Below are 13,867 nucleotides of genomic sequence, written 5' to 3'. Positions count from 1 at the left end.
CTGATACTGCAAACCCACCTTGTTTCACTCCCAAATCTGAGAGGTGAGTTTAAAGGTTCAGTGTGTAAGATTTATAGGTGAAAGGGATTTTTGGCAGAAATTGAATATAACATAACCCTAGTGATGCTATAACTAGTGTTTCATCTAAATTGTATGATTGTTGTTTTCTTTACGGTAGAATGAGCCCTTTCTATCTACAAACTTTATATTTACATGGAGGAGGCTCCTCTCTGTGAAGGCCACCATGTTTTTTACTGTCTTTCAAACTGGACAAACTAAAATCTTTTGAGTTTTCATGACAACTGAAGTTCACCACAGGTTCTCTTTCACGTTTGGACAGGGATGATGAAATGATGATGTCACTAAATTCTACACACTGAAACTTTAAAACAAATACAGGGACACCATATGAGGTTAACAACCAAACAGTAACCATGCAAGGTTAGGTTAATGTCGGTAATTTCATGGCTCTAAATCGTTTAGCATTTTTAGGATAATTTGTCTCTTCAGTGGTCAATGCAGCGGAGCAGCTCAGTGATATGAAATGCCTGCAAGTTATTTTCATCCAACAGTCATTTAATTGAACAAGCAGTGGTAACCAACATTGGTATGTTTCATCACAGAATTAATTTTAGACCAGGTATCCAACCAACTACAGTCTTTCTTTCTTTCTTTTTATTCCTTCTTTCATGGTCTCACTTGCAGTGGGGTCAAACAGAAGATTGTTTCAGCATGCTGCATGTCACAGAGGATTTGGACTCTATTTGATTCGGGGGACCACTAGGATCAATTTCAACCTGGCCGGCTCACTGCTTGGGTAGCTTCTGCGGCTGCCAGTTCAGAGCTCTGACCTGGATTACAATGCTCAATCAATGGGACTCAAAGCAAGCAAGAGATCGAAACTCAGTCTTTTAGCATATACTGTACACTTGTGCTTTTTCATGCTCCCATCTGATTCAACCGCAACTTTCTTACTTCAAATATCTTTTCTCCCATGCATGTTCATCTAAATCCCTTGTGACATCTAATGGTGGGAGTGCACACACACATTTCAGTGTGCACACACACTCATGTAGATTCCCACATTGTCTTCATGGTAGTATGGGATTTGTTAACTTTTAAAATTCAAGGCTGCCTTCTTCATACTTAAGTATAAAGAACATCTCAGTGTTTTTTTTTTTTCTTCTGTTTTGCTTATTTTGCATTAAGCAGTATTCAAAGTAATATTGTTTTCTTCTCTTTCCTTATGTTCTACTGTGCATCTATTTATCCACCTATCCATCCATCTATCTGTCTGCGTGGCTTTCACATGCTAATGTAGTTGACACATTTGCACATTGTAGAAAATCTTTATGCCATCAAAAGAAATTTGTACAAAATCAAAAACCTGCAAACATTTGATACAGAAATACCCCAGGTCTTGTTTAGTGTTATGGCTAATACAGTTACCCTTGGTGTAATGGCTCCTTTGAAAGCAGCTGTGCTGCACAATCAGGAGGTTATAATTGGAAAGGCAAATGCAGTCCCCAGCTGTGTGATTAGAGCAGAAGGACCCAGGTGAAAGACCATTGTCCAGGGTTATTTGTATACATTTGCCAACACACTGGCTGATTTGAATATGTGAAAAAGATTAGGGCTATCAGTCACATGCTCCATCAGTAGTTCATGAATCTTAGAGATAGTGTCTATGGATGTTTAAATGTCTACATTTTGAAGGAGACATATTATACTCAGATATTTACACTTATTACATAGTTTAAAAGTAGTTAACAGACAATTATTCTACTACGAAATAGACTCTAATACTTTAACTCTAATATGGTTCATTCTGTTTACTTTTGCTCCAAAGAAAACAACTCCTTCAAACATAACATGTCAAAAATAATAGCAGAGTATATGGTTATTTCAATTAATGATAAAAAAAAAAATATTTCAACAGAATTATCAGTTGTTTTATGCCACACTTACCAAAAATACTGCATCATGAGTCTCATGTTAACATAATAAAGTGAGTAAGAAATCGTCAGGGTAGGGGTTTTTTTTGCGCCACATTTTATTCCACTGCTTTCTCACTATCGTTAGCATTGTTAACCCTGCCACTCATGCACCGGGTCTCTGTGAGAGATCAGAAGGTTCCGGTTGTGTCAAGTGCCTGTGGATGGATGGGTGCTTTGAAGCAGACAACCATGCTTTATGGCTCCTTGGTTTTGGAGTGGCAGTTCCACAGTGAAGTGTGTCGAAACAACAATAATCACTCAAAGCTGCTGATGCAACCTTTGACAGCAGAGACACTGGCTTTCATGCATACGCACACAACACAGATAAACCTTCCTTTTCAATAGTAGACTAATAAGAATCGTGTCAAGTCAGGTGAGGTTGATGGAGCAACAGCTTTTGAAAAAGTTGCAGATTTTTTTTTAAACTGGCCAAGGGGAAACTGTGGTCAGTCTCGTTGAAGGCTGAACACATCAGGGCAATATGCACAAAACACAGATAAGCAAACAAAAAGACAGACAAAGGAAGAGTCTGACAGATTTTGTCATTTTCCAATCCCATTCAGGCACAGACAAAAAAATAAGCACTTCAAGGCAGCTGAAGCTCAGAGTGTTGCAGGTGTTTTCTTACACCGTTGAACTTTCCCATCACACATCCCTTCTCTTTAAATAGGACAGAGCAGTAAGAAAGCAACAGAGAGAGAGAGGTTCAAGGACAAAAAGGGGAAATGTGATTGATCTAAAGGGAGATGTGTCTGGCCAGGCTCTCAACCATACCCCCCTTACCAACCCTGTTACAGCCCGTAGATCCAGCCGTCCTACCTAAGTCAGGGTGATGGAGGACCTTGTCTGCCTCTGTGCTGCAATGAGAAAGAAAGGGGGAGAGTGCAATTGTACAGGCAGTTCTGGACAAGTCTGGGAGTTGGCCGACACAGACAGTAACCTAACAAAGTTGAGGTTTCAGGGCCAAGTCTAATAATATCAGATTTTAACTTCCTATTAGAACACATGGCATAGATTTTCGATGCAAGTGGACTGATTTTTGAAGTATATAAATATTATATAAGGAATTTGCTACTAATGAGATTGGCCTAAAAATAGTCGTTGTCTAAAAGGTGGTGATATGGAATTACAAGCCCCATCAAACAAAGTCAAGGATACCTCTAATCTCTCTATGTGCAGACCTGTGCAATATCTATATCACAATTTTTATATTTATATTTGAAAGAATATGTACTTTCTAGGCACCACAGTTAATACAATATTCTCATTACCCCATTTAGAGAGCGTAGTAGTAGAAGGATAAAGACATAATGCTCTAAATCTACTCTGAAATACGCAAGCTTGGTTCATCCTCACTGAAATAATAGCCCGAGTCCTCCAATCCTTTTTTGGCAGCTGAAATACATGAAATATGGCCTGAATGCTCTGCCCTCCCACCACAAGCCATACATCTTGTGGATTCGAGCAGAATCATTTATCCGCTAGAAAAAGGGCGAATGTAGCTATGAGTAGGAGTGGGTGAGAAAAGGTGGCAGAATGTGTTGTTGGCCTGCAATTAGCTGCCCTCTCAAAATTAATGTGGCCATTTTGTTCTTCATGGGCTAAGACTCCATTTTGTTGTTTAAGATCTCCCTGAGTAACTTTGTGAGCTGAGTGCTTTAATTTGTGAGTGATTAGCAGGATACGGTGTTTTGATTTAATAACTGCCAGCTGAAACACAGGAACAGGCTAGCACACGCTGGCAGAGAAGCAATAATCAGGGGTGCAAGAAAAGTGAATGAATGAGTGACATTCTCTATAGTGTAGAAGGTCAGAGAAGGTTTGGAGAGGGGTCCCTTGCTTGTGGATGAAGTCTGCTTAAGGGGAGAGAGGTATTTTGTTGTAAGGATGAGGAGTGGGTTTGGTCCGGCCCCGGCTCCACTCTAGTGGGCCCTCAGGCCGTCCCAAAAACACAGACCAACCTGTGGACAACCTTGGCATTGCTAATGAGCTTGGTGGACCGGAACTTATGCAGCAGACTGTAACCCAGGCAACAGTCTACCACATGCTTCTGAGATTGTTCACAAAATGACAAGTGGCTGAAATGAGAGCCTGCAGCAAAATCACACTGCTGGCTTCAGCTGAACTGATCAGGGCACTATGACACAAAGGTACTACCTTTAATACTCAAACATGTATTAATTTATGTATTTGTATTATTCTGTGATTAAAGCAACACAATAATAATTCATAAATCACACCAAGGGGAGTTCAAGTCCATGTGTTTCTGCCCTTTTGATTATTTCCTTTTAGCTCTATTATTTCTTGACCACATGTACTGGAGTCATTGGATTTGATGGACATTTTTGTTCGTGCACTGCAGGGACTGCAGAACAGACACATGATATTTGATTCTGTTGTACAGTGCGAACATCACATGTTAAAACTAACTAAGATCTAGTTTCTAAGTAAATTTCTGAAACATAGTATTGCATTTCAGCATTGCTGTCCGTAACTGCAATATAATTGTATATATAGTATGTATCTTGTGGACATGCTGATCCAATCATCTACAGTAACAAGTTATATAACTGTGCAGGTTAGCTAATGTTAGCTAGCAGCACTATGTTTAATTGTTAGGCCAACATTACTTGAAAACATGCCACTCATGGCTGCGGTGGTGTGGTTAGCTTAATGCAGCTCCACTGAAGCTCTTAATTCTACACCACACATCTTGATGTGTTGTTGCTCTTTAACTTCACTGCCTTTGTACACATTGAGTCACTTCTTTCAGTGTGGTAGCTGGAGAGGACTTGTTTTTTTATGTCACGACTGCAACATGTTAGCTAGACAGCTAATTACCAGTCCATATCACTTTGGCACATGCTAACACACGTGCATGCTAATTCTTACTCCTGCTGATGTAGAATAAAGAAGGACCACGAAGACGATAGGAGCAAATTCTCTGCTATATGACACATCTTAAAGTTGTTTTTCCAAATTTGTATCAAGGTAATACGTTTGTGTTTAACAAGAGAAAATGTATCCATTAATAATAGATAATAAACTCTGTCTCCTATTGGAGTGATACACATCAGGTGCCAAAATGTTTTGTATATTGATTAAACAAAAGCTGTTGAACATTTTGTACTGTTGTGGGTGTAGAGGCTAAGCTTATGTGCAATATTTAGCACTTCCTTGTGGAGTCATAGTCATATCACTGATATAAACTACAGTATAGGGAACTTCTCATTGTGTGATGTCAATGAGTAGGCAGCTGTCATAGCTAATAGTTAGAAACAGCTCTGTTGTTAATGGAAAAGGAAAATACCTGGTTCTGCTAAATGACCAATTAAAACTGAAATATTACTTGCTGTCAATGAGTTATATATAAGCGAGTGGGTGAACATTGTTTCATCAATCCATCAACTCACAATTGTTTTTGTAGAGTGTTGAATGAAATGAGGGAGAAGGAAATGTCAAAGAGCTCATAGGTCCTGGTGCCTGCCGCAGACCTGTGGTAATTCCATGGCCCCTTTTTTCTTGATTCAAACACACTGCAGTGTCCTAACACACCCTCTGGTATGTCCAGACTTGCGTAGCAATTTATACAACTGGATAATTCACCTTGGTGGTGGAACACATCGGTACCTGGGTCATGTTAGGAGTTGAAATGTGTTTCTGTGGTGTTGGACTAGTGATGCAGTGATGGTCAGTGCTCACTGGTCCATGGTAAATAGATGGTGTGAGCTCTGTTTCTTTAGGGAGCCATTTTGAAAAGTAAGGAATAACTTAACTCTGTGGCTGCCCTCCAGCTTTACACAGCCTTAGTGATTGGGTGATGAAACCTTCAGAGCTTGAAGTTTACACCTTTCCAGTGCTAACGAGCCATGAATGTTGTTACTGGCATCAATAGAGAAAGAGCTATTTAACGGACATGTTGCTAATTTGCACAGGTCCCCTCTGGTGCCAATAGCTTCAGGGTATTATATCTTGTGCAATACAGATCTCATCTGTCTCTGCAAAGCTGTTCATGAAGGCAACGGCCTTTTGAAGTTTGGCTACTATTTTAGTAAGTTGTACAAGAAAGTGTCTGTAAATTGTTGTTTTAATTTTTGTTTACATAGGGGAATCAATTTTGCCCTCAATTAGTCTTGGTATGTTTAATGTCAAATTGGAAGGTTTGAATGTAATTCTCTGGGCAAGTGGACGATATTGTTTACAAATGAAAATTGTAATACCTTCCATCATTTTTTGAATGATTTATTTCCCTCAGTTCATCCCAGCCGCAGCTGTTGACACACTTTGAAAAACAGGTTCATGTCTTTTGTGTTTTAGGTTATTTTAACCATTAACTCTTTCCTTGAGTGTACAAAACTATTTTCTCCAACAGTCTTTAGGCTTTTTACACGATCATTTCCAAAGTTTTATAATTTAAAATATATTTCACATTCAGATATATAATCCTGGGACACATTAAACCAAAATCTCCTACCACCACCTGATATTTTTTTCCAACTGAGAGACAAGTGGGACAAAGAGCAATCTGGATAGGCAGATTGTGGAGCTCGGGTGGCTCAAATTGGCATCGTGCTCTCTCCCATCCCACTGTCGCCAGCAACACTGCCAGATTCTCCCTTCCAGCTTTCTCAAGCTCACTAAATTATTGGCTTGAGGCTTCGGCACAAACCCTGATTTACGAGACTTTTTTTTGTCTTTGCAACACGCCCACAAATATAAATATCATTATCTGCTGACATCAGGACACAAGGCAGATTAAAACATGATTATCGGGCTTGGTGTTTTTGTTTCAGGCAACAGATTTAAACTAAAATGTTAAGATGAGAGAGAGCTGAAATAATTTACATCCAGCTGTGCTGTTTGTTTACATGTCTTGGGGTGTCGTGGGTCTAGTTAGAGTTTGTGTACATGAGTTGTTTTTGAGTGTCAGTAATTGCCATCCGCCTCTGTGTTTATGACTGCAGTATTAAAATAATGACATAAGGTTTGTTGTTTCTCAAAGGCTGTTGAGACACATTTGAATTTGTATCAGAAGACTGAGTCAAAATGTTTAATAATACACAATCAGCCATATCATTGAAACCAGTAACTTGTTTTTAATTCCATGGCTGATCACCATAGTTGCAGTTACGCCATGAAGCCATAGAAAATAAATGACAGGACAAAATAAGTTTTGATGGAAACATATACTGCTTTTTCAGTTTTCCCTCTCCCTCTACCGGTGTATATGGGACATCACAACAAAAATGCTTGATGTTTCATTATATTACAATACCCTGCATTTGCATAATGCACGCCTATATTTTCTACATGCACTGTAAATGGCTGACCAATAATCCAGACTGGGCTTTAAAGTGTGGGAAGCATTAAAGTGAATTTTGTTTTTTTGGTGAACTATCAAAGGGATAGTTCACCAAAAAAACAAAAGAGACAGGAGCTAAAAACAAGCATTTCAGACAGAAGCTGAAAAGAGGAGCTGCAGCAATGAACTGTATGAGGAGGGATGTGTATTTTGAACATCATAGTAACTAAACCTTTTCAAATTAAAATGATGAACCTGAATATGTGTGTATCCTTTAATTCACTCTTTCAAAACAAGACATCAAATGCCCCACAAGTTAAATATAAAAAAAAAAGTTTCCAATTGTACAATACATAACACACCCTTTTAAGAGATGTTTAATGTACGTAACCCATATAACCACAGGTATGTGGTATTATAGCACACTGAAATAATCTGCTCAGTACAGTCAAATACTAGTTCAGACCAGTTTTCTTTCCCCTCAGTGTTTTGAATTGGTTGGAGGTTTAATTTCTCTCCCTTTGCCTCATTTTTTTTTTTTTTTACCATTTTGTTTCTCAACTTTGTCATACATGCCAACAGGTCTGTCACTGACAGACAGTTGACAAAAGTAATCTGGGAACCTCTGACAGGGTGTCAGCGATGAAGGCAAAGGCCTTTATACACAGCACGTCTAAGTTAATGGCACACTCTGTGGGGAGAAAATGGATAGCCTCGGAGACAGAGGGGTGTGGTGACAGCTCAAAGAACGGGGACACAGGCATCATCATGTGATTCTGAAACAGGACACAGCAGGTAGCTCGGCTATTGCTCTCCTGACAGCTGTAAAGAAACAAAGGCTTTCATGCTGATTTCCTGAAACCATGCTTTCAAAAAAGTGATGATTACTGTAACTTCTACAGGTGCAGGGCTGTGAAGGGCAATTTCAGGAATCCACCTAGAATTGCTAAATCCTCACTGTATTTTTCAGAACATCATGTTTTTTTTCTATTATATGACACCAAGAAATAAGCAGAGAAATCCCATGTGCATGAGTATAACTGTGTGTGCATGTCTCACAAATATCTGTGATACCTCCTACATCCCAAAGTCACAGCCCTATATGCTCAGTTTGAGTGCAAAATACTGTGACTCGGCCCCTCAGGCATCCAGTTTATTTGTGTATTTATTTATCTACATCCATTCCCCCCCTGTTACTGACAGGGGCTGGGGAGGGTAATTACTGGTGTGGAACAGCAGGAGAAGAAGCCAATTTAAGTTCGGGCACCAGTGAGTTGTGAGGCCGGCCCCGAGAGGCTGCAGCTCCTCACCTGTTCCATTTAGGCCTAGAAGAGAAGAGGGGTCACTGGGGCGACCCACTGTATGGGATTAGACACAGCATTTGGCCACACACATCTCTCTCACTCTACCTCACTGCCTCTCACTCTCCAAATCAATAAATAATGGCATGGGGACAAAAATATTTCATCCAACAACATATTTCAGTGAGAATATATTGTATACTGTCTCATAAAGGAACCTTAAAGTTATGAGCCCAACAAGGACTTTTGTTTAAAGAAAAAAAAAAGCTCAAAAAGACAGTATTGTACTTGAAATCTATATTTCAACATCATAACAGCTTCGAAGCTCAACAAGCGGATCCACTTGCATTAAAAGTGACAACAGTAACTCAACTCTTTTTAAGCATGACAGATTTTTGAAGAGTTTTGCAGAGAGACAGACACAGAGTTGCAAGAACGGGATTTAAGAAAGAGAAACTTCCACACACCTGTGACAAACCTTCTTTGGGAGCTCGGGGCAAGGTCATGGAAGTAGTTTCTCAAAGTTCCTCTGAAGGGACAGGTGCAAAACAGAAACCGCGGATTCTGGAAAACTGATTCTTCTACCATGATAGCTCCATTTCAGCACCCACTGTGAAAGCCAGTCTCCTGCTTTCCCCTCTCTTTTCATACCACCTGGAAACCGTAAGCTGTCTGATCTTCTCAGAACTCCAAGAAACAGGGTATTTTTTGAAACATAGTTCCAAATATTATTGGAGGTTTAACCTACTGAGCATGAAAATTATCTATTTTGTTGACACGTATATTGATAAGCAGGAGAATTGATGTTCTACTCATGGAAAAGAGGGACTGTAACAGGCAACATCTCTAAAATCGTCTGACAATGTTGCCCTAATTTTTGATTAGTAAAGCATCTATACTTGCTTTTCACATGTTGATACAGTATATATAGTATTGGACACACATATAATAACTGCAATAAAGACACAAATGAATGTAATCATCTTTACTTAGGTCTGTTATAATATTAGATTTTGATCAAGAATGAAATATACTGAAGCAATACCTGTAGAAAGTTTAGTTAATCAAAATAATATAGCTATCAGTTTCAACTTTAACTTGGTATTGTGTGTTTTATATAATTTCTGGCAAATTAATTACATTAATATATGTTGATACCACTAGGGTTTTTGCAGATTGATGATTATTTTTTTCTCCCCTGTTAATAATTATTTTAAATTTTGGTTTATACTCTTGATGAGGGTTAAGTGGATGTTGTCATTGCATTTATTTAAATGTTATAATTATCAGTAATACCAGTAAATTACACTTCTAGGGTGAGCAGTCAGATTGCAAGTCTTAAGAAAATATGAACCTATACCAGGTAATGTTTCATTAAATGGGGTTAGTAAAAGGCTGACTTTAATAACTCTTTCATGGAACCTGACATTAATAATAGTTAGTGCCATCTTTTACTCTTTTCAAGGGTCAATGCAAAGTTAAAAGTGTTCTCAGAAGACATTGACCGAAGGCAAGGATCCAGTCACAAACATAACAAATAATAGAGCATTGTATTTTACTTATTTCTATCAACTGCATCTTTGTTAACAGTGCAACATAAGGCACCACTGGTCCCATCACAATATTTAGAGTTTGTGTTGTGTGCCTGTAACGAGGCTAGTTCCATGTAATTTTGTATTGAAATGAATTGATGCCAAGAATGAAACAACACAGAGAATTGTATTCAAATAAAATTGATAACCCTTATTTAGTAAATGGGGAGAACATATATTATAGTTAAGAATGGAATGATTTATGTTATGTCAGTTTTTGGCAACTATGAAATAGTATAAAGCTATTTGGGGTTTGTAACATCCACATAAGAGCATTTACATAAACTCAGTTTACATGAAACTACAAAATGCAGATTAAAAGTATCCATTGGGAGTCATCATCCCCATGTTTGCCATGTGCATATCTAGCCAAGCTCTATCTGGGTCTAATATTCCTCCTCCTTCCTCTGGTGTCTCTGACACTGACACACACACACACACACACACACACACATATGCATACATACAAACTTGGACATGCAACAACCATATGGCCATTGGGCCCATGAGTAAGCTGTTGTATACAGCCTCCTCCATGCTCCAGTAGGCCTGGATTGGACAATCTTTCTTTGCTTTTCCTTTTCTTCTACATCAGTGTGGATGACACTCAGACTGTCCAAGGTCTGCTGCGTGCTGACTAAGCTAACCGCTGTTGTTGTTTATATCTCATCTCCACAGTGCTCATCTCAGGTCAGTTTTATCTCCTGTATTCAGGAGTTGCCTGAGGCCATGTGTTGAGTGCACGTACAGTGCAGAAATCCAACCTTTCATGTGTTGTCTTTTGATGTTGGGAAGATGACCTGATTGGACAGTTGCATCTTTAGGAAACAGTCTCAAACGTTGTTGCTCATTATAACTCTTAAATGAGCTGTTTTCACATCTTTACACCTGTGACAGTGAAAACTGTTGCACCATTTGTTACATGCAAGACAGACCTGCATAGTTTTGACTTGTGATTGATATTAACTCTCATCCTTTTCATGTCTATACCAAATGCTTTGGCTTAATTTTTGGAATATAGTGGCATGTCAAGGTAATCACATTTCATCTGACTACTAAATGGCCTCAGAGCCTGCACTCCTTATTCTCTGATACCCCAAAAGTGACATTAATCAATCAGCAGATCCATACGCAGCCACGCTCTATAAAACTTTGCCTCATTCATCTCTGTCTTCTGTCTGCAACTGTTTTACATTTTTCTGCTCTCTTTTTCTCTCAAAATCTTTCCTTTGCTTAATAGTTTTGTCTTTATATGTTACCATCAATGATCACGTCAGGTCCATGTTAAGGCTTTATATGCCTGTACTTCTGATTTTGTGGTAACATGCAATGTTACATCCACCTGGGAATGTTTTTCATCTTTTGATATGCATGTTTGTTCTTTATTCTGAATCTGAAATACTAACTTGCACCATTGTGATATTTTTTGTTCTCCTCGTGCCTTTAATCTTTTCTTGCTGCAGCGATAATAAGAGCAACCAGTAGATATCTTGTACGATATGTACATATTCTAGGTGAAATATTTTTCTTTCAGAATAACAAGATTTACAATCTCAATGTCCCTAAACACAGTGCCTATAGATCCATTTTTTTTAGACTTGATTGCATTCACTGGCTACCTTCAGTTATTACCCGTGGCAACGTTTGTGTTTTCCGTAGCCACTTTGTGTTGACAGGAAAATTCTACTGGTTGTAATTAGATTTCTGTCGCTGTCTCCTCCTAACTGGTTAATTATGGAAATGTGTCTGGAAACTTGGAACAGGCTTGTGTGGAAGTAATGTGCCGTATATATCACTCATTGTAATCTATATGAAGATACATTTGATGTTTACTTATGAATCATTTGAACAATGGGAAAGCTTGAAAATACACAATACATTTGTATAATGTAATTCCTTGCAGTTATATTTCCTCAATAAATTGACATTGAAGCATTTGGAAGATGAGTGATGGCACCAAACTAATGATAAACTTTTTCTTCTCTGAATGGTAAACAGTTAGTCAGTTATTAATTTACTCAAATCCAAGTAAAACTTTCTCAGTAAAACTTAAATGTAAACAAATAGAAATACATAATTTTACACATATGTTATGCCAGTTGACAGATGTGGTCTTCCTACAGACAAACACAACTCAATTCAACAGCAATTTACAAAATCAACTACATTGCAGGGGTTAAAACTCCTCCTCCAGAATGGTATCACCAGCATACATTACGACATGACTCATCGGATATGCACTGTACACAGCGCAGGGATTGATGTAGAAAATATTGAAAATCAGTATTTGGGTCTGGGTTGTATTCTTTAATGTGGCATAGCAAACTGTCGTTGCCTGTAATAAATCCTTACATCAGACTAATCCATGCAATTTCCGATTTAATACTGTATTTTCATTTTTAACATTGTCGTCCTTTGCACTATGTTTGTTATAATACATTTGTGACAACTTCTTACCATATGGCCATGGGTAATTAATGCAGCTGCTAAAATGCTGTTTCTAACTGACCTGTATTGTCTTTTGACTAATGCTAATTATGTGCTTTTCTAAATGCGTATGTATATACATAAATTGTGATATCATATACTGTACATACCTAAAATATTATGGCTATATAGCAATGTACACAGAGCATCAGGACTGCTGATAACTGCCTTTCTTTTTATTGGACAATTCTGTTGAAAGAAGTGAGCTATATACTCAAGAAGAGGATGAATACAGAAGTGGGATATAATGTCAATCGAGCCAGTGGATAGCAAGATACTGAAATAATAGTATTAATGAGAAGATTTAAATGGATGAGTGAGAGGTGGAGGCAGAGATACAGAAGGTGAGGGCTGATGCTGCAGATTGCTTGGTGGTTGATCTCTCTCTCTTCTCTACTTCTTTAATATTTCTTTTTTTTTGTGGAAGTGGCCTTGAGCACTATGTGATGCTGACAGACGGCCCACTACTGATGAAAGCTAAGCTCAGGGAATCACTGAGAGACAGCACGATCAGCATTCACAGCACAGAGAAGTGGGGGAAAGAAGGGGAAAAAACAATTTCTAGTGACCTGCCATCTTACTATCATTGAAAGACATGCAAATGAAGCCGTGTTTGCCTGGTGGATGTTATCATTTCAATATTTTTCTAGTCAACCGAAAGTGCCTTTCATGGTGTTTGTTACATTTATTTGGTGAGAAGAGCATCCAGCATGCGGTTTGATTTCTTTTCTATGCTCCATTTCACGCTTACAAACACATGTTTGAAGCTGTCACAATGATTTAAGGCAGTGTCACCCTGCTGTTTTTTTTTCATGACACTTTACTTGACACATGGATCCTCTCTGTTTCAAATCTCCTTTTGCAAAAATGCAACAAAGCAAGGAGGAGCAAGAATTGCATATCCGCACTGTCAGCTGGAATTCAGCAAAGAACCTGTATGAGTGGGAATGGGAGCAGGGATGGCATGTTCAACCTCTGCTTAAAAGCATGGCAGACAGCAGGTCTGGGAGCTGAAGCTGAGTGGGAAAGAGAGCCTGTTTCTGTTTATTCCATTGCTCTTTGTTTATTTTTGGTGTCATCAACATTTTTACACCCTGTACATGTCATCTTGAGGGAGAAACATAGCAAAAAATAGTTGCCGCAAAGAGTCAGCAGTTCCCGGGCTCACAGGAGGTTACACTAATCAAA

At 38.6% G+C, this 13,867-nt stretch overlaps 1 protein-coding gene across 3 annotated transcripts in view; it reads left to right on the top strand.

Moving 5' to 3' along the window:
- The window catches only part of ctnna2 (catenin (cadherin-associated protein), alpha 2), a 267,738-nt gene that overhangs the window by 119,854 nt on the left and 134,017 nt on the right, over positions 1-13,867 (top strand). Inside the window, exon 8 of one of the 3 annotated variants that reach the window (XM_069530272.1) lies at positions 706-5,298. The exons of the other annotated variants lie outside the window; for them this stretch is intronic. Coding sequence (XP_069386373.1) covers positions 706-768 — 63 coding nt within the window. The 3' untranslated portion in view covers positions 769-5,298. Of the gene's footprint in view, positions 1-705; positions 5,299-13,867 lie in introns of those variants that run through there. 3 annotated transcript variants of the gene reach the window in all.

Source organism: Paralichthys olivaceus, chromosome 8, assembly GCF_024713975.1.
Source record: "Paralichthys olivaceus isolate ysfri-2021 chromosome 8, ASM2471397v2, whole genome shotgun sequence".
In the NCBI taxonomy this organism is placed as follows: Eukaryota; Metazoa; Chordata; class Actinopteri; order Pleuronectiformes; family Paralichthyidae; genus Paralichthys; species Paralichthys olivaceus.
The sequence above is the reverse complement of the archived record's forward strand: the minus strand, read 5'-3'. Positions and strand labels throughout refer to the sequence as shown.